The sequence below is a fragment of the Haliotis rufescens genome, unplaced genomic scaffold (assembly GCF_023055435.1).
Source record: "Haliotis rufescens isolate VD_foot unplaced genomic scaffold, xgHalRufe1.0.p SCAF_17, whole genome shotgun sequence".
Lineage (NCBI taxonomy): Eukaryota > Metazoa > Mollusca > Gastropoda > Lepetellida > Haliotidae > Haliotis > Haliotis rufescens.
The window spans coordinates 25,924,218-25,945,042 of NW_025963857.1; the positions used below are offsets into that span (position 1 = coordinate 25,924,218).

At 42.1% G+C, this 20,825-nt stretch overlaps 2 protein-coding genes across 4 annotated transcripts in view; both read left to right on the top strand.

Moving 5' to 3' along the window:
• Positions 1-19,052, top strand: LOC124126313. 2 transcript variants are annotated; one of them, XM_048397810.1, is made up of 3 exons: positions 1-38; positions 254-430; positions 16,305-19,052. In XM_048397810.1, the coding sequence occupies exon 3, from the start codon at positions 16,660-16,662 to the stop codon at positions 17,881-17,883; it is 1,224 nt and encodes a 407-aa protein (XP_048253767.1). In that variant the 5' UTR covers positions 1-38; positions 254-430; positions 16,305-16,659; the 3' UTR covers positions 17,884-19,052. The 2 variants fall into 2 exon arrangements, with proteins under 2 accessions (XP_048253767.1, XP_046345664.2); XM_046489708.2 differs by lacking the exon at positions 16,305-19,052 and adding an exon at positions 1,437-3,276 and having other exon boundaries at positions 3-38.
• Positions 14,433-20,825, top strand: part of LOC124126327 (tripartite motif-containing protein 2-like) — a 17,550-nt gene continuing 11,157 nt past the window's right edge. The window contains exons 1-2 of one of the 2 annotated variants that reach the window (XM_048397809.1): positions 14,433-14,518; positions 15,226-15,518. In XM_048397809.1, the coding sequence (XP_048253766.1) occupies positions 15,410-15,518 (109 nt within the window). In that variant the 5' untranslated portion in view covers positions 14,433-14,518; positions 15,226-15,409. The remainder of the gene's footprint in view (positions 14,519-15,225; positions 15,519-20,825) is intronic. The other variant, XM_048397808.1, reaches the window with a different exon arrangement.

The window sequence follows — 20,825 nt, forward strand, 5'->3', positions numbered from 1 at the left end:
CTCCCTCTACACCGCCTGGTTGGATCAAGGAAGTGAAGGTAAGTTGACATGCGGGTGATATTTGCCAAATGTTATGTACACTACAAGGCTAACAATGATCTCAATGGCCGAGTTAAGCGACGTCGTTACTCAGTAATGTATCGACAGCCTGTGAAGTAAAAGTCAGCTGATGATTCAGTCGTGGCGATGTGTTTAGCGTTCGTGTCCCAGCTTCCCACCTCTGTGTTGTCAAGTCTACTTTCGTTATGTACAGTCAACTACACCAAAACCAGACCAGAAGCCATCAGTGCCAAGTCTCTTCTGTGTCCATTCTGCAGCAAGATGACGAAAGTGTCTTCCCCTGAGAAGCCAGTGGAGGAGTGGGCGGTTGACGTCAAGCCCAGCTTTGTCATCCAGGGACTCTTGGATTCGTTTGGCCCCGGATGTAAAGGTAGATAGAAACTGCATTGTGTCAACAGTAGTTTGCCCAAATCAATTTCCTAAATGTTATTCACCTATTCCTATTTGGCTCTGTGTTATTTCTTTATAACAATTTACACACAAGTACATGCTCCTAGCAATACAGACCTCAAGCAATCACCCATGTTACTGCGAAACTAGTCCATTATGCACATATACTAGAATTTATTGTCAGATTAGAGTGAGTGAGTGAGTATGGTTTTACGCCGCTTTTAGCAATATTCCAGCACTATCACGGCGGGGAACACCAGAATGGGCTTCACACATTGTACCCATGACGGGAATCGAACCCGGGTCTTCGGCGTGACGAGCGAACGTTTTAACCACTAGGCTACCGGACCGCCCCTATTGTCAGATGTAGCATTATCATGTGTTATTATATTGTTGTGAAGTATGGTATACCAGTTTTAAGTCCCCTTGGTGGCTGATAAAGTTTGTAGTCACCCAGATACGACAGCTATGCCCCATGGCCTTTGTACAAGGAAGACATTATAGGCAAAATATGTTGTTTGCAAAGAAAAGTGACATTCCAAACACTCGATACATCCATCATGCAAATAAACTTGTAACTGTTTTCATGTGTAACTTTTACTGAGTGATTCTGGGTGGCAGTACTTTAAGACCAACTTTAAGTATAACTGTGAGTGAGAGAGTGAGTATGGTTTTACACCGCTTTTAGCAATATTCCAACAATACAATGGCACGGGACACCGGAAAATAGACTTCACATATTGTACCGATGTGGGGAATCGAACCCGGGTTTTTTTGCGTGACGAGCGCATGATTTATCCACTAGGTTACCCCACCGCCCCTTTAAGTATATCAAAAATCAAAATGTCACCTACACACAGTACCAGTATATATATATATATATATATATATATATATATATATATATATATATATATATGCCAACACACACTCAGTGATATATTTAGCCGTTTTTTTCTTTCAACCATTTTACTTGTTTGGTACAGCTACGAAACATTGCACGTGTTGTCTACTCGAAGGGGAGTCAACCCCAGCAACTGTGTGGTGCTCTATATGCGATGACGCATTGTGTGACGTATGCGAGAGGGTACACAGACGCATCTCATCCACTCGCCATCATGACACAATTGACCTTCTTAGTGAGGTCTTTATCGCCAGGAAACGAAAGGTCATGTGCAAAGAACAAGGATGAATGCATCAAATTCCTGTGCAAAGATTGCAAGAAAGTCACCTGTCAAACCTGTTGTATTATCTATCACAGGAAATGTGACTCGGTTGTCACACTAGAGTCGGAATTACCTGCTTTAAAATCCCAACTGTTGAATGAAAAAGAAAATATCTTGAAGAAACAAATCCAAATGAAAGTAAAAGTCGATACAGTTCAATCAAATGTCATCTCTGAAACAGATCGGCATGTACAAATAGAATCAGATATCAAGTCCTTTGGAAACGAAGCGAGAGAGAAGATCACTGTCAAAGAAAATAAACTCCTAGATGAACTGAAAGAAGTCTCAGAAAAGCACATTGGACAACTGACAGCCGACATTAAGTCAGGGGAAATATCAGTACAGATGTACCGACAACAGGCTGAACTGATAGACCAGACCCTACAATCTGAGTGTGACATGGATGTGTTTTAGATGTATCAGGGATGGGAGGTCGATGATGTGGATGCTGTCGGAGACGCAGACCTGAAGGATGATGGGAGAATAGCCAAGATCATGTTCAGACAGGACACGGATCAGCTGAGTAGAGCATTGAACGATCTACAGCTGGGTGAGATAGACATCCAGTATGAGGGAGTGCTGGACCTGAAGGCGACTCCTGTGTTACATGACACCATTAACATCAGAGTTGCAGGAGATGGAAATCCTGCACGGCCCATTGACTTGACGACTCTGGTGGTGAATGGCACAGACACAGTGGTAGTCACAGACAGCATCAACAAGAGTGTGAAGTCCTTCTACACCAAGACAAATCAGCCAGGTCACAGCAAGCTCAGCCTGAGTAGTCGTCCGTGGGGTATAACAAAGTTGAAACACAACCAGGTGGCGGTCACTGTGCGAGATACCAGCCAGATTGTAACAGTTGAAGTCAACCCTGACCTGGTGCTGCTGTCAACCATCACAACCAACAAACAGTACTGTGGTATAACGTCTCTGACACCATCAACACTAGCAGCAAGTGTCCAGTCTCCCCCCAGTGTGGATATTCTGGACATGATAGGAAACGTACTGAGGTCAATCAGCCCACTCAGTGGTGGAGAAAAGATCCCTACAATCTCCTTTCTTTCTTTGTACCACAGGAACAGGAAACATCCTTGTGTCAGACAGCACTTCCAGGTGTGTCCTGTGCCTGACACCTGAAGGGGATGTTGTGTTCACCTACACCCCGACAGGAGACACAACACTGACATATCCGCGGGGCATCACAAGTACCAGCACAGGCGACATCCTGGTTGCTGACTTCTCTCAACTTAAAGTTGTTCATCTGACTGAGTCGGGACAGTTTGTTAGAAACTTCCTTACTGCAGATGACGGTGTCTTGAACCCGTACGGAGTTTGTGTAGATGGACGTGGCCATGTGTATGTTTGTAATCCGGCTCAGGTGAAATCAAAGTATTAAGTAGTAGTAACACAGTATAGACCACTGATTCATAATCAACTGATCATTCCATCTGAAGTTATGATAACTACCTACATTTACCACCACCTCCAAACTGCAGATTGACTGACGTGGTGTTGACAGATCATCAACTCAGTGTTGACTTGGACCCATGTGACCAGTGTCAGATCTTCCCGGTGTCATATTTTGTGTGAATGAGTATAACTAATACATAGTTTGACTGTGTAGAACTAATCTATAGTTTGAGTAGAACTAATATATGGTTTGAGTATTACTAATATGTAACGTCACTCTGTGTAAATGATATCTAGTGTGACTGAGTATAAATATATACAGTGTAACTGAGTATAAATATATACAGTGTGACTGAGTATAACTAATATATCGTGTGACTAATTAAAGCTATTATATCGTGAGGCTAATAAACTGTATGTCCTTTGCATGCAAATAATAAAGATAAGTATGCAAATAAGATAATAAAGGGTCACTTATTTGTATCAATGAATATCACCTTTAACTTTAACTTGGGATTTACGTTATATGTATGTGTACATAGAATCATTGCACTCCGTTGTAAATGTTGATATAGTGTGACTGAGTATAACTAATATATAGTGTGAATGAGTTTAACTAATATACAGTGTTACTGAGTATAACTAATATACAGTGTTATTGAGTATAACTAATATACAGTGTGATTCAATATATCTAACATACAGTGTGACTGAATATTAATTAATATATAGTGTGACTGAGTATAACTAATATATAGTGTGACTGAGTATAACTAATATATAGTGTGACTCAATGTAACTTATATACAGTGTGACTAAATATCACTAATATGCAGTGTGACTGAATAAAACAAATATACAGTGTGACTGAATATAACTAATATACTGTGTGACGTAATATAGCTAATATGTCGTGTGACTGAATATAACTAACATACAGTGTGTCTGAATATAGCTAATTTGTCGTGTGACTGAGTATAATTAATAAACAGTGTGACTAAATATAACTAATTTACAGCGTGACTAAATATAACTTACAGTCCTTTTGCACTTGCTGACAATACCAGGTTTTATTGTTGTCAACATCGTAAATGTAGCAGGGCTAGATCAATATAGGGTCACGTATTTGTATCAATGCATATCACCCTTAACTTTAGCTGAGAATTTATGTTAGATTTATGTGTAAATAGTATCATCACAAACTGCTTCCTATCTACATGTTTCCACCCCTGAGATGCAAGATGCAATTCTTATTATGGAGTGTAACATGTGTCTGAGCGTAGATAAATTTATTTCCAATTCCTTATTTCACGGTCTGTAATCTTTTAGTTTAGAAATATTCTATTACGTTCGAAGCCAAGAGGTGGAATTATCTCTGATAACCGTTAGCTTAAGGCAAAACAAATGTTATGAGTGTCGTGAAAATTACTTTTTATTAGGATTATTCTATTTATACCTGTTGTTTATGTGGATGAAATGATATTTTGAGCAGATTGAAAGAATAATCAATTTCCATGCAGGTGACACACTTCTTTCAATCTTGTTCACGAGTAACAGATTTTGTGTGTGAATATGAATCCCTCAAGATATCAAGAAATTGAGGATCTGTGTTCAATTTGATATTAAGTTTCATACTTCATCTCAATCACAAACTGCTTCCAATCTTTATGTTTCCATAAACACGGATCAAGTGTGTAGTTCAAATTTCTTATTCCCCGATCTGTAGTCGTTCAGTTTAGAAATATTCTACTACGTTCCGGTCCAACAGGTACCCCACATGGGTAAAACCTGAAGCCAATTTTTGTTTTTTAATCATATATTTAGCTTCATTCTTCATTTCAATCACTAACTGCTTCCAATAATAAGGACCGCTTCCTTGGTCTAGTTGATAGAGCGTCAGCCCGGACAGCGGAAGGTCGGAGATTCGATCCTCTGCCGCGTCACACTAAAAGACGTAAACAGCTGGTTCGTGTTGCTACCCTGCCTGGCCCTCGGCATTAAGGGACTTAAACAAGGAATGATCGGCTGGGTCGGTATATTGTGTCTGATGGTAAATTAGTGTTAAACTGTGGCATGGTATCTCAGTGGGATAGTCTATAAAATCGGCATTAGTCCGGGAGAGTAACAAGCAGCGACGCAGACACAGACAGACAGACAGACATACACACAGACACACACACACACACACACACACACACACACACACACACACACACACACACACACACACACACACACACACACACACACACACACACACACACACATACACACACACACACACACACACACACACACACAGGCACACACAAATGCGCACACACACAAATGCACGCAAGCACGCACGCACACACACACACACACATACAAACACTTGCGCGCACACACACAGACACACATACACTTCAGACAGTGATAATATCTGAATATATATTCAGTTCAGACACGCACACACACACACAAATGCACGCAAGCACGCACACTCACACAGGCGCACACGCATGCGCACACACACACAACTGCACGCAAGCACGCACACACACATAGACACACATGCGCACACACACTTCAGACAGTCACAATGTCTGAATATATATTCAGTTCTAACAAGCGACAGATGTCTGGTCATCAAACTGAAGGAATAGTATTCATCTTGAGATTATTAGACCCTGCAATGCATCTCTTTTTGGAACTTGATGGAACTTTACAATCTGGTGCCAAAACGGAATGGAGGTGTCTTCAGGTGTTAGAGTCAAGTCAGATGTTGACAGTACTGATGCTGGTTTTGGCAGATTTCTGCCCAAGTTAACAAACTAATAAATCCTGTTCCCAGTGGGGATTCCGGGTTATATGACACGATTAAATGGATCGGGTGGTGAGACTTGGTCCTTCACGAGTTTGTCTACACCACGTTCCCTGAGTTACTCCTGTAGGATTCCGGGATAGAGGAGAGCAATCTAAGCTGATAGTTACAGACGACTTAATAGGTGAGGTGAGGTGAAATGAGTGAGGTGAGGTGAGGTGAGGTGAGGCTAAATGGGGTTAAACGTCGCGTCAGAGATTATTGCACTTGCATGGACGTGTGCGTGTGGCTGCTTGTACCACATGTAGTCCGAACTAATGCCGACTTTATAGTTTTAGTCCACTGAGTTACCGTGCCGCAATTTAATATATATAGCCCACTCAGACACAGTTTATTGACTCCGAGCCAACCAGTCGTTGTATTGGCCCCTAAATGGAGGGCGCGAGACTGGGTAACAACAAGTCCATCTTTTAACGTCTTTTGGTATGACGCGACCGGGGATCGAGCCCCGACCTTCCGCTTTCCCGGCACACGCTCTACCACTAGACCACGGAAGCAGTCTGGCGTCTTACTGGATTGACTAGACAGACTCGATGATCTGTTTAAGTACGTGACATCGTACACCGACGGCGGGACACATTGCTCATAACATTAGTCACTGGATTGACTGGACAGACTCCATGATCTGTTTAAGTACGTGACATCATACACCGACGGCGGGGCACATTGCTCATAACATTAGTCACTGGATTGACTGGACAGACTCGATGATCTGTTTAAGTACGTGACATCGTACACCGACGGCGGGGCACATTGCTCATAACATCAGTCACTGGATTGACTGGACAGACTCGATGATCTGTTTAAGTACTTGACATCGTACACCGACGGCGGGGCACATTGCTCATAACATCAGTCACTGGATTGACTGGACAGACTCGATGATCTGTTTAAGTACGTGACATCGTACACCGACGGCGGGACACATTGCTCATAACATCAGTCACTTGATTGACTGGACAGACTCGATCATCTGTTTAAGTATGTGACATCGTACACCGACGGCGGGGCACATTGCTCATAACATCAGTCACTGGATTGACTGGACAGACTCGATGATCTGTTTAAGTACGTGACATCGTACACCGACGGCGGGACACATTGCTCATAACATCAGTCACTGGATTGACTGGACAGACTCGATGATCTGTTTAAGTACGTGACATCGTACACCGACGGCGGGGAACATTGCTCATAACATCAGTCACTGGATTGACTGGACAGACTTGATGATCTGTTTAAGTACGTGACATCGTACACCGACGGCGGGACACATTGCTCATTACACCAGTCACTGGATTGACTTGACAGACTCGATGATCTGTTTAAGTACGTGACATCGTACACCGACGGCGGGACACATTGCTCATAACATCAGTCACTGGATTGACTGGACAGACTCGATGATCTGTTTAAGTACGTAACATCGTACACCGACGGCGGGACACATTGCTCATAACATGTCCTTGGATAGACTGGACAGACTCGATGATCTGTTTAAGTATGTGACATCGTACACCGACGGCGGGACACATTGCTCATAACATGTCCTTGGATAGACTGGACAGACTCGATGATCTGTTTAAGTACGTGACATCGTACACCGACGGCGGGACACATTGCTCAAAACATCAGTCACTGGATCGACTGGACAGACTCGATGCTCTGTTTAAGTACGTGACATCGTACACCGACGGCGGGACACATTGCTCATAACATCAGTCACTGGATTGTCTGGACCAGACTCGATTATTTACGGGACGCCACGCCATTGCTGGAATATTGCTGAAGGTGGACGTAAACAACAAACAAATCAAAGAAAATCGTGGTCGGCAAATAAAAAAGAAAAATATTCTTGCCCCAGCAACAAGCTTAGTCTTCGTACGCGTGGTCTTACTAAAGATCGAGTGAGTATTGAGAGCTTGGCTATAGTTTATCATTTTGCATCATACACCGAGACCAAAGCATGTAACATTATTTCTTATCATTCCCTTCACAAACTCAATATCTCTGTATATCCTACCATTCTCAGATTGGATTCTTCCCCGTTTCTCTCTTTGTTTTGAGAATGAATGAACGAATGAATGAATGAATCAGTTAATATTGTTTTACGCCGTACCAGCAATTTCCCAGCTGTTAATGGCGACTGTTTCGAAGAATGGATGAATGAATATTGTTTTACGCCGTACCAGCAATTTCCCAGCTGTTCATGGCGACAGTTTGGAAGAATGAATGAATGGGTATTGTTTTACGCCACAACCGTAATGTTCCAGCAGTGCATGTCGATTGTTTCGGAGAATGAGTTAATGAACGAATGAATTTTGTTTTACGCCGCATCAACAATTTCCCAGCTGTGTCGGCAAAACGTCAAGTTTTGAAACCATTACAATATATCTGTCCTCGTGTGTATGTAGATATGCATTGAATGCCAGAGGACAGGCCCAACCTTGTCTTGCACACAGGGCACTGAACGAAGTCTCCGAGCGACTTGGTCGGCAAGCTGACGTAGGATGCGGTCACTGACGCCGACTAACTTTGGGAAACTACATCTTAGGCATCACACGACTGTCATGTGATAGTCTTACTATCATTGTAGTATCCCAGCCTTGGGGATAAAATGATTAAACAATTCTGTGTTGTCATGCCGATGATGATACCATAACGTCGGCGTCAGTATTCCTCTCCATACAGAGTCATTAGAGATAAGATAACTTTCAAGGCTTGGTATTGCTTGGTTTGTGTGTTGTTCAACGCCGCACTCTGCAATATTCCAGCTAAATTACGGAGGTCTTTAAATAATCGAGTCTGGACCAGACAATCCAGTTATTGACATCATGAGCATCGATCTACTGAACTAGAATACGATGACATGCTTTAACCAAGTCAGCAGGCCTGACCACCCAATCCCGTTAGTCGCCTCAAACGTCAAGCATAGTCGCCTGTTACGGCAACCGAGATCTTCATTTGTTGTATTGCTTGGTATCAATACTGCTTGTGCGATACATTTAAACAACCCCTACTGTGATGGAGGACGAACATGTTTCTTCTTTGCCAGTGGGCGCGGGATCTCTGCCCTTGTGGACGGCGGAGGTGGTAGTGTTGGTTTCAACTGGTTCAGTGTATGCGCTGTCGTGGCGCTGGCAGCGCTATATGGGAGGACGCGGTGAAAGCCACGAGCACGGATGTGGCGCTAACAAACCACGAAACATATTCAGGGGGAATCTGGTGTTCGAATCCACGATCACATGTTTCTTCACAGCAGATGCACACCTTACCTTTCCTTGGACATCCGTGAACCACACAAATGAAAAAGGAACAACATTGTTTAGTTGTTTATTTCAAACCAGTCATAATAACATTTGTTTCAGTATTTGCAATTATTCGCATCATTTGAGTGAGTTGGAGATATGATTTTATGCAGATTTTACCAATATTCCAGCAATGTCACGACAGGGGACACCAGAAATGGGGCGTTATATTTGAAAACAATGACACAAAAATGGTTTGCACAGTTCGTAGTAAATGTGAATAATACAGCATCAGATATCCGCCGACATGTGTCGTTTTACAATGTTGGATAGTACTTCTGTTGAGTACTTGTCAGAATCATCTTGAAAGAAACAAAGATTACTGCTTGGCAAATGATGACATTACAACCTGAAAAGCATGCGTCCGAAAGTTTTGACATAAACAAAATGAGGAAACCGTTATGACCTGGTATATATGACAAAGTATCACAATCAAACACATAATATACTGAATACTGAGTATTAACCATCAACAAATTTGTAAGTAGAAGTGCCATAAGCTGTATTCCTTAGTTTAACTGAAATTAATAAAATATGTTATTCAGGTTTCTGGATCTATGAATATACGTTCAGTAGTGACACAGAAGAATAAGCACGTGGTTTATTCTTGAAGATTCAACTGTGTCGGTGTATTTATATATTTGACAAGTAACCAAGATATATAAGGTTGTCTGTTTAAGTCAGTGAGTGAGTATGGTTTTACACCATTTACCAATATTTCAGTAATATCACGGCGGGGGACACCAGAAATGGGCTTCACACATTGTAACCATATGGGGAATCGAATCCGGACCTTCTGCATTGCGAGCGAGCGCTTACACCACTTAGCTTCCCCACCGCCCCTGTCTGTTTAAGGCTGACAGTGGGTTTGAATATACAGTCGTACACCATTATGTCGAAGTTGAAGGAGCCTACGTAAATAGTTCGAATTATCCGAGGTTTGACACAATCGTAAAAAGGTGAATAAAGAAGGAATAGTTTTACGTCGACACTTCAATGTTGGACACAACGGTGTTTGACTGTATGTAATACGTAGCAGAGAGGAACTTGTAAACTTACATTAACATGAAAGGGTCCTCTGATCATTAGGGCTGTGTCAAAGAACAAACTGTGCAATCCAATACCTATACCTATACACATACATGTACCTTGCTCTCGATCCGATATGTATCATGATACTTGCATGTGTGTTTATCTGTGGTGTGTAATAGGGTTTGGACAAGTCCAAATTTTCTACAATGATACCCGACCCCCTATTACCCAACCCTACCCGGATACCCGCAGCATCAAGAGTTACAAAATGGCCAAATAGAAATTGTTTTACCGGACCACTTGCAAAACATAATCTACAAAAGGATCTGGTCATGTATACACTGGAGTTGACTGAAGCTGTATCTTTACTGAAAACATATTAAAGAAGGAATGAGTGTGTTGTCAGAAAGATATGTGAACATATACTTGAAGGTAACCATGGAGTTGTAGCAGTGAATTGTTCTGATTAAGCTACATATCAAGTGACTAACCACGGGTCTGGGTAGTCCTGTGGGTATCCGGGTCCTCGTCAGTGCCCACCCGACCAGAGTACCCGAGTACGCGAGTTACCCGACCAAGCCCTATTGTGTAAGCCATCTGATTCCTAGACAGGACGACTAAATATCTGCCACACTGACGATTGGCAGAGTCAAGTATGGCGCAAGGGATGAATTTTTTTAATAGTTTTCACAACTAATTTTCACTGCATATTAGTATTAAAGGACACATTTCAGGTATGAATATTTCTGAGAGTGGCATTTAACAACAAACAAACTCTGTGGTATTTCCTACCACAAGAAGTTAACACATTGTGATAAAACTGAAATTTCGTTCAGAGCAAACTCAAACTTCAAACCATTTCATCCTCAATTGAACTGTTGATGTTTAAGTTCTGGGATGATGTTACAAATGGAATATTGAAGTTAACAACGCTATTGATTCTTCCAGGCTATCATAATCTTCTCAGGACTAATTGCAGTAAGCTACTACCTGAAGCGACACAAGTGGTCTGTACTCAAGAGCAAAAAGATAGCTTTCAAGAAATGAGAACGTGGGGATCATAACCTGTCCACAATTTGTAAATTTTATTGTGTTTCCTGTCATTGGACTAGACAAAGGACTAAGTTGTTCATGGCTGGCTGACTGACAACATATTGCTGGGCTTCTACTATGTATCATCCATGGACATACAGAAGGAACAGTTGTTGCATGTTGTTTCAATCATGATCTATACCGCTGTTTTCAGTCGTGATACATACTTAAAATAAAACTTAGACTGTGTTGACCATGTGTTCTGTTATATTTGGAGGCACGGGTGGACGAGATGTCTAATGCCTCGGTCACATATACACAGATGCCGGGAAAGATTAATTTACGATGCCCGAAAAGACTAAAAATCAGCAACATTGAGAGATACCCGACGGGGCGCCGGACACGTATTATATATTGGGCTGAATGGGATGAGCAGCATGGAATGTCTATAGGGATGCCTGTCCCTCCACACACACTGTCCTTCTGTCTCTTCCTCCCCGTTGTGCCCTTCTTCGCAGCAGCTCCCTTTGCCTTTCCACTCTTCATCTCCGAAGTTTCATATTCCACAAATTTACAAAATCAACTGAAATGTGATACAGCACTTGCAACAATTTCGAAAGCGAACTCTTTTTCCAAAACCCTTGGGATCCTGGCTGAAGGGGTATCTACCGATCATCTTTGGTTTCATTACTGCACCGAAGTGTCACAGAGGTGGGCAAAAATCTGTAGCACGCCGGGGCATCGGTGAAACCCACCGCCCACATCATCCGGCGACTGTTGTATTTTTGACTGAGGCATAAGACATCGCAATTTGCTGTGCTGAGCTGTCGTCAGGCGTCCCAGAAAACTATGACTGTAGATTGGAATATCACTTAGCCCTGCTTATGTTTTTTGGCTTGTCAGCACCATACTATTGCAGCGCTTTCACGCACACTCGCTTGCTCACTCACTCACTTAACCACTCAAAAACTTAACAACTCATAACTCACTCCCTCACTCAACCGCTCACTCAACCGCTCACTCAACTACTCACTCACTCACTCACTCAACCACTCACTTAACCAAATAGCCAAGCAGCATTACATGATAAATGCCCTGGACCCATCAGCCGTCAAAGCTTCCTTTTGAAAATGACGCACCAGCTCCATCTCTCTTACCACTAACTTTGCACAGATTTTCTAGGGCTCATGTGTATGAATTCAACACTCATAAGGACGAGAGTTTGGTTTGGAGCCACATTGAAAACCGGTGCCTCGTAGGACCGAGCCCTCTTCACATAATATAGAATCGGTAGATTGATTTTAGATATGTAATAACACGTTGTAATTTGACACCGGGCTCACAAACGAAGCTGTTGTGGTAAATAAGTCAAGGGTGGAGAAGGATGGAGATCAAATACACTGAATAATCGAGGATGGGTGAGGGCTTGAAGTGGAGAGTATGTGGGTAGAGATGCCAATAGCAAAGGCATGAGGCCCCCAGGGGGAAATCGTGTTTGGCTATTTACATCCAGGTCAGAATATCAAGATACAGAGTTACAGAGCAGGGATAACAGAGAAAACTTGTCCCCATTGCACACACTATGAACTAAGTTGAAAAGCGCTGAGGAAGGAGGGTCTTCGCTTCTTTAAAAAAAAAAAGAATTAACGGAACAATTTTCGAACTCAGACTTGACAAATATCTCCTAGATAGGAAAGTAAACTGACAGGAATGTGACTTGAGTAGTTTCTGAGAAAATTTGTCCCCATTTCACCCGGTATGCAAGTCGAACAGCATGGAGCAAGGGGCATCACTCTGTAAGACATCAATTTTCGAACTCTTTTAAGATCATAACCAGTAAGATTAGTGTGTAAATTTCATTTGTTTAACTTAAATAGTTTTTGAATGTTTTTGTCCCCATTGACGAACTCCGTCCCTATATCCCCTGTCCTACTTCCTGGCTGAGGATAACAAAGCTGGATGTTTGTTTGTTTGTTGTTTAACGCCGCACTCCAGCAATATTCCAGCTATATGACAGTAATTAATCGAGTCTAGACCAGTAACATAGCTGGAAAGCTTCCCACTCAAGTCATGTTAGAGCTATTCAAGATCTTACATGTAGCCAGTCAATGTCAACATGACATCGGACTTAAATCATTTTTGAGAATAGTTGTCCTCTTTCAGAAGCGGACACTAGTCACAAGTGGTGGAATACCACTTTCAGTCAGCAAGCAAGCTTCCCACTCACGACTGAGGTCAAGAAAGACATCTATTCATTGTAGCCAGTCAATGTCGACATGACTCAAGTGTCTGGGATGGCCTGAACACACACCAGGTCCTCATAATACCATCGAATACCTTACTTCTACTACATCATAGCCATATATTCCTGTTTGGGCTGTTATCACACAATGAAATCTTCACTGCCAACCATCTAATAAGTTTTGAGGTAAACCCTATCCTCAGGCTATTGCTACTGTTACGTTCAAGGCAGGAAAACATCACTTCTTTCCTGTGTGTGCTGATGTCAACACAGAATCTATTTTTATCACTATCCGCACAAAGTTACTGTTACACGAGAAAGTCGGTCATGGGCATACAGCTTGGGAGGATAGACGACTTCAATTGAATACCGTTACTCTGCACGCAGCATACACACACCGAGCTACAGGTCGACAGGCACACAAAGAACACCCACACCATCAATAAGAAATATTTCATCAATTTGTCCTCTGCGAATTGACGTAGACCAATAATATTCCACTAATTCAATCTGTAGATGCTTATGTGTGTTCTTTGGATTTCGTGATAAATTCAGGTTATACAATTTTTTAAAGCGCTAAATTAGGTTTTAAAAGCATATTTTGGTAAGAAATGACAGACATATTGTAAGCAACGACCGAACCAAATGTGCATGATCGTGTTTCTGGACATTTTAACACGTGAATGAGTCACGTGACACTCCTGCTACTCTTCTCGAAAGTTATATTTAAGCAAGGTGCTTATCTGGAGTGTTTTGTATATATTTCCCAACAAGAGTCAATTTTTCTCAACCTTTTCGGTTAAATATATTTCTCTCCCGATCAAAACGAGTAAAAGTGAAACGAGTCGCAATCATGTGCGCTGTAACGACTGATAACAGGTCACCAGCAGTAGCCATTCATCATGGTGTGCAATCTCCCTCTACACCGCCTGGTTGGATCAAGGAAGTGAAGGTAAGTTGACATGCGGGTGATATTTTCCAAAGTTTATGTACACTACAAGGCAAACAATGATCACAGTGCCCGAGTTAAGCGACGTCGTTACTCAGTAATGTATCCACAGGCTGTGAAGTAATAGTCAGGTGATGATTCAGTCGTGGTGATGTATTAAGCGTTCGTGCCCTTGCCACCCTGTGTTGCCAAGTCTACTTTCGTTATGTACATGCGACTGATCTCACGAACTTTTGTCTGTTAATGATACACTGATTCCAGAGGGTGTAGTATGTCTGTCATATCTATATGTCGTGCGGTTTTAAGACAGTAAGTATGTATAATGGCTGTAGTTGTGTTGCATAGTTTGGCTGAGGGCTATTGATAATGTTCAGCTAGCCTACTTTTGTTATGAAAATGAGAGCCGATATCTAGGTCAGTGCATATAACACGCGACAATAAATGTCCGTGTACCTGTTATAGCGTTTGTGTGCTGGAGATATAACAACAGAATATATTCAGTCCTTGGATTAATGCATCTAGCAAATTCCTTGTCTTAACCTGTTGAAAATATGAGTTGGATACACAGGTGCGACGGCGTCTACATCAGCAAAGTGTCAACTGTGGTTGCTGGTGAAAACGTTTGGGTGTTTTTATGTGGAGTATTTTCACAAATTTGAAATGACAATTGACTCTCATTTAAGATATGATGTCTCTCTATCTGTTGGTAGATGGCGACGTCCAAGAAACTGGAAGAACATTTTCTCACATGCACTATATGCACAGAGGTGTTTGACAATCCATGCACCCTTGTGTGTTATCACACCTTCTGTCGGAAATGTGTCGTCAACTACACCCAAAACAAGACCAGAAGCCATCAGTGCCAAGTCTCTCCTGTGTCCATTCTGCAGCAAAATGACGAAAGTGTCTTCCCCTGAGAAAGCAGTGGGGGAGTGGGCAGATGACGTCAAGCCAAGCTTTGTCATCCAGGGACTCTTGGATTCATTTGGCCCCGGATCTAAAGGTAGATACAAACTGCATTGTGTCAACAGTTTGCCCACATCTATGTCCCAAATGTTATTCTCCCATTCCCATTGCACTCTGTGTTATTTCATTTGTTTCAAATACTGTAGAAGTAATAGAAACTGGACGAATACAATCAATACTCAATCCGGTTTCGTAACAATTGTTTCGCTTTAGTCGCTGTATGAAGTTTGTATTCATCCAAATACGACATGGAGATACAATTGCCTTTGTACAAGTAAGACGTTACAGACAAAAGGGATTATTTAAAAAACCCTTATATTACAGACAAAACGCTCCTTGTGACCATTATATACATATACTTGTATCTGTTGACAGGTGTAGCATTATTGTGTGATTTTATGATAGTGTGAAATATGTTTTATGATCCAAAACTAGCTCCCGCGGGAGATATGGCTCGGGTGAGATCAAGCGATAGCTACAATTCTTTACAGACCATTGTGACGTTATTGGTTACCATGACGCCACAATCAAATGATATCATTAATGGCACTGCTACTGAAGCTGTTAGCAGTACTATTTTACACTTAGGACACTGCTTATTACTGTTGTCTACAAATTGAAAATGTCTCAACTCGTGTTGATATATTTGATATTAAAAGACACTCGGGTGAGATTCTATAAAAACAAATAATATGTATTAATAACACTAAATATATCACCTTCACTCAGTACAACTTCATGTATACACAGAGATATACCAATACACTCTCAGTGGTACATTGCCAACTGTCTTTTTATCAACCTTAAAACTTATTTTGTTCAGATACGAAAAATTGCACGTGCTGTCAACGCGAAGGGGAGACAACTCCATCCTCTGTGTGGTGCTCTATATGCGATGACGCACTACCATCAGGAAACGAAAAGTCATGTGTAATGATCACAAGGATGAATGCATCAAATTCCTGTGCAAAGATTGCAAGAAAGTCACCTGTCACACCTGTTGTGTTATCTATCACAGGAAATGTTACTCAGTTGTCACTCTAGAGTCGGAATTACCTGCTTTAAAATCACAACTGTTGAATGAAAAGAAAATATCCTGAAGAAACAAATCCAAATGAAAGTAAAAGTTGATACAGTTAAGTCGAATGTGATCTCTGAAAAAAGATTGGTATGCCCAAATGGAATCAGATATCAAGTCTTCCGGTAATAAAGCGAGAGAGAAGATCACTTTCAAGGAAAACAAACTCCTAGATGAACTGAAAGAAGTCTCAGAAAAGCACATTGGACAACTGACAGCCGACATTAAGTCAGGGGAAATATCAGTACAGATGTACCGACAACAGGTTAAACTGATAGACCAAACTCAACAATCTGAGTTTGACATGGATGTGTATGAGATGTATCAGGGATGTGAGGTCGGTGATGTGGATGCTGTCGGAGACGCAGACCTGAAGGATGATGGGAGAATAGCCAAGATCATGTTCAGACAGGACACGGATCAGCTGAGTAGAGCACTGGACGATCTACAACTGGGTGAGATAGACGTCCTGTATGAGGGTGTGCTTGACCTGAAGGCGACTCCTGTGTTACATGACACCATTAACATCAGAGTTGCAGGAGATGGAAATGCTGCACGGCCCATTGATGTGACGACTCTGGTGGTGAATGGCACAGACACAGTGGTAGTCACAGACTGCAAGAACAAGAGTGTGAAGTCCTTCTTCACCAAGACAAAACAGCCAGGTCATAGCAAGCTCAGTCTGAGTAGCCGTCCGTATGGTATAACAAAGTTGAAACACAACCAGGTGGCGGTCACTCTGCCAGATACCAGTCAGATTGTAACAGTTGAAGTCAACCCTGACCTGGTGCTGCTGTCAACCATCACAACCAACAAACAGTACTTGGGCTTAACGTCTCCGACACAATCAACACTCGCAGCAAGCGTCCGGTCTCCCCCCAGTGTGGATATTTTGGATATGACGGGACACATGCTGAGATCAGTCAAGCCAGTCCATAGTGGAAAGAACATCCTACAAAATCCCCGCTTTCTTTGTACCACCAGAACAGGAAACATCTTTGTTTCGGACTGCAGGTCCAGGTGTGTCCTGTGCCTGACACCTGCAGGGGACGTTGTGTTCACCTACCCCCCGACAGGAGACACAACACTGACACTTCCGTGGGGCATCACAAGTACCAGCACAGGCGACATCCTGGTTGCTGACTCCTCCCAACATAGTGTTGTTCATCTGACTGAGTCGGGACAGTTTGTTAGAAACTTCCTTACTGCAGATGACGGTGTCTTGAACCCGCGCGGAAATTGTGTAGATGGACGTGGTCATGTGTATGTTTGTAAATGCACCTTAGGTGAAATCAAAGTATTCAGTTGTAGTAACACAGTATAGACCACTGATTCATTATCAACTGGACAGTCCATCTAAAGTTACTTTAACTACCTACAATTACCACCGACTCCAAACTCCCTGTGTCACGTTTTGTGTGGCTGAGTATAACTAATATATGGTGTTACTATGCATACTCAACTGATCATTCCATCTACCTCCATTTACCACCAACCTGCAGATTGACTGACGTGGTGTAGACAGATCATCAGCTCAGTGTTGACTTCGGCCCATGTGACCAGTGTCCGATCTTCCCTGTGTCATATTTTGTGTGACTAATTATAGCTAATATATAGTGAAAAACTGAGTATAAATTGTATGCCCTTTGCACTTTCTGAAATGTGTGCAAATCAGCAAAAAAACTAAATTTTATTCTTATATAACTGAGATAAAAAATATAGGGTCATTTTGTAATTTGTATCAGTGAATATCACCTTTAACTTTAACGTTGAATTTACGTTCGATTGATGTGTACATATAATCATTGCACTACATTGTAAATGTTCATATAGTGTGACGGAGTATACCTAATATACAGTGTGGCTAGATATAACTAATATACAGTGTGACTGAATATAACTAATGTACAGTGTGACTAACTAAAACTAATATACAGTAGGACTCAATATAATTTATATACAGCGTGACTGAATATAACTAATATAAAGTGTGACTGAATATAAAAAATATAAAGTGTGACTCAATATAACTAACATTCAGTCTGACTCAATATAACTAATATATAGTGTAACTGAGTATAAACTGTATGCCTTTTGCACTTGCTGACAATACCAGGTTTTATTGTTGTCAACATCGTAGATGTAGCAGGGCTAGATCAATATAGGGTCACGTATTTGTATCAATGCATATCACCCTTAACTTTAGCTCAGAATTTATGTTAGATTTATGTGAACATAGTATCATCACAAACTGCTTCCAATCTACATCTTTCCAACAAATACGGATCAAGCACCCCCTGAGATGCATGATGCAATTCTTATTATGGAGTGTGACATGTGTCTGTGCGTAGTTAACTTTATTTCCAATTCCTTATTTCACGGTCTGTAATCTTTTAGTTTAGAAATATTCTACTACGTTTGAAACCAAGAGGTGAAATTATTCCTGGTAACCGTTGGCTGAAGGCAAAATAAATGTTATGAGAGGCATGAAAACTACTTGGATTTGTCTATTTATACCTGTTGTTTATGTGGATGAAATGATATTTTGAGCAGCTTGAAAGAAAAATCCAATTCCATGCAGGTGACACACTTCTTTCAATCTTGTTCAGGAGTAACAGACTTTTGTGTGTGCATATGAATCCCTCAAGATATCAAGGAATTGAAGATCGGTGTTCAGTTTGATATAAAGTTTCGTACTTCATCTCAATCACAAACTGCTTCCAATCTACATGTTTCCACGTACACAGATCAAGCACCCCTGAGGGCTATTTTAAATAGTTGATGCATGATGCACTTCTTATTATAGAGTGTGTAGTTCAAATTTCTTATTTCCCGATCCGTAGTCTTTCAGTTAAGAAATATTCTACTACGTTCGAGGCCAAGAGGTACCCCACATGGGCCCGGATGTCGGAGACTCGATCCTCTGTCGCGTCATACTAAAAGACGTAAACAGATGGTTCGTGTTGTTACCCTGCCTGGCCCTCGGCAATAAGGGTCTCAAACAAGGAATGGTCGGCTGGGTCGGTATATTGTGGTGTATTAGTGTTAAACTGTGGCATGGTATCTCAGTGGGCTAGGCTATAAAATCGGCATTAGTCCGGGAGCTGCGACACACACGCACGCACGCACGCACGCACGCACGCACGCACGCACGCACGCACGCACGCACTCACTCACTCATACACGCACACACACACACAAATGCACGCAAACACGCACACGAACACACAGGCACACACGCATGCGCACACACACACAAATCCACGCAAGCACGCACACACACACAGGCACACACGCATGCTCACCCACACACAAATCCACGCAAGCACGCACGCACACATGCGCACACACATACACACACAGAGGCACACACTACGCGCACACACACAGACACACACACACACACTTTAGACAGTGATAATGTCTGAATATATATTCAGTTCTAACAAGCGACAGATGTCTGGTCATCAAACTGAAGGAATAGTATTCATCTTGAGATTATTAGACCCTGCAATGCATCTCTTTTTGGAACTTTATGGAGCTTTGGAATCTGGTGCCAAAACGGAATGGAGGTGTCTTCAGGTGTTAGAGTCAAGTCAGAAGTTGACAATACTGATGCTGGTTTTGGCAGATTTCTGCCCCAGTTAACAAACTAATATATCCTGTTCCCAGTGGGGATTCCGGGTTATATTTACACGATTAAATGGATCGGGTGGTGAGACTTGGTCCTTCACGAGTTTGTCTACATCACGTTTCCTTCGTTACTCCTGGAGGATTCTGGGGTAGCTGAGGTCCCCAGCAATCTAAGCTGATAGTTACAGACGACTCAATGGATGAGGTGAGTGAGGCTAAATGGGGTTAAACGTCGCGTCAGAGATTATTGCACTTGCATGGACGTGTGCGTGTGGCCGCTTGTACTAAATGTAGTCCGAACTAATGCCGACTTTATAGTTTTAGTCCACTGAGTTACCATGCCGCAATTTAATATGTATAGCCCACTCAGACACAGTTTATTGACTCCGAGCCAACCAGTCCTATTTACCACTAAACCACGGAAGCAGTCTGGCGTCTTACTGAATTGAATGGACAGGCTCGATGATCTGTTTAAGTACGTGACATCGTACACCGACGGCGGGGCACATTGCACATAACATCAGTCACTGGATTGACTGGACAGACTCGATGATCTGTTTAAGTACGTGACATCGTACACCGACGGCGGGACACATTGCTCATAACATCAGTCATTGGATTGACTGGACAGAC

Excerpts from the sequence above, each read along its gene's own strand:
- LOC124126313 (XM_048397810.1), top strand. The coding sequence starts at position 16,660 with ATGGAATCAGATATCAAGTCTTCCGGTAATAAAGCGAGAGAGAAGATC.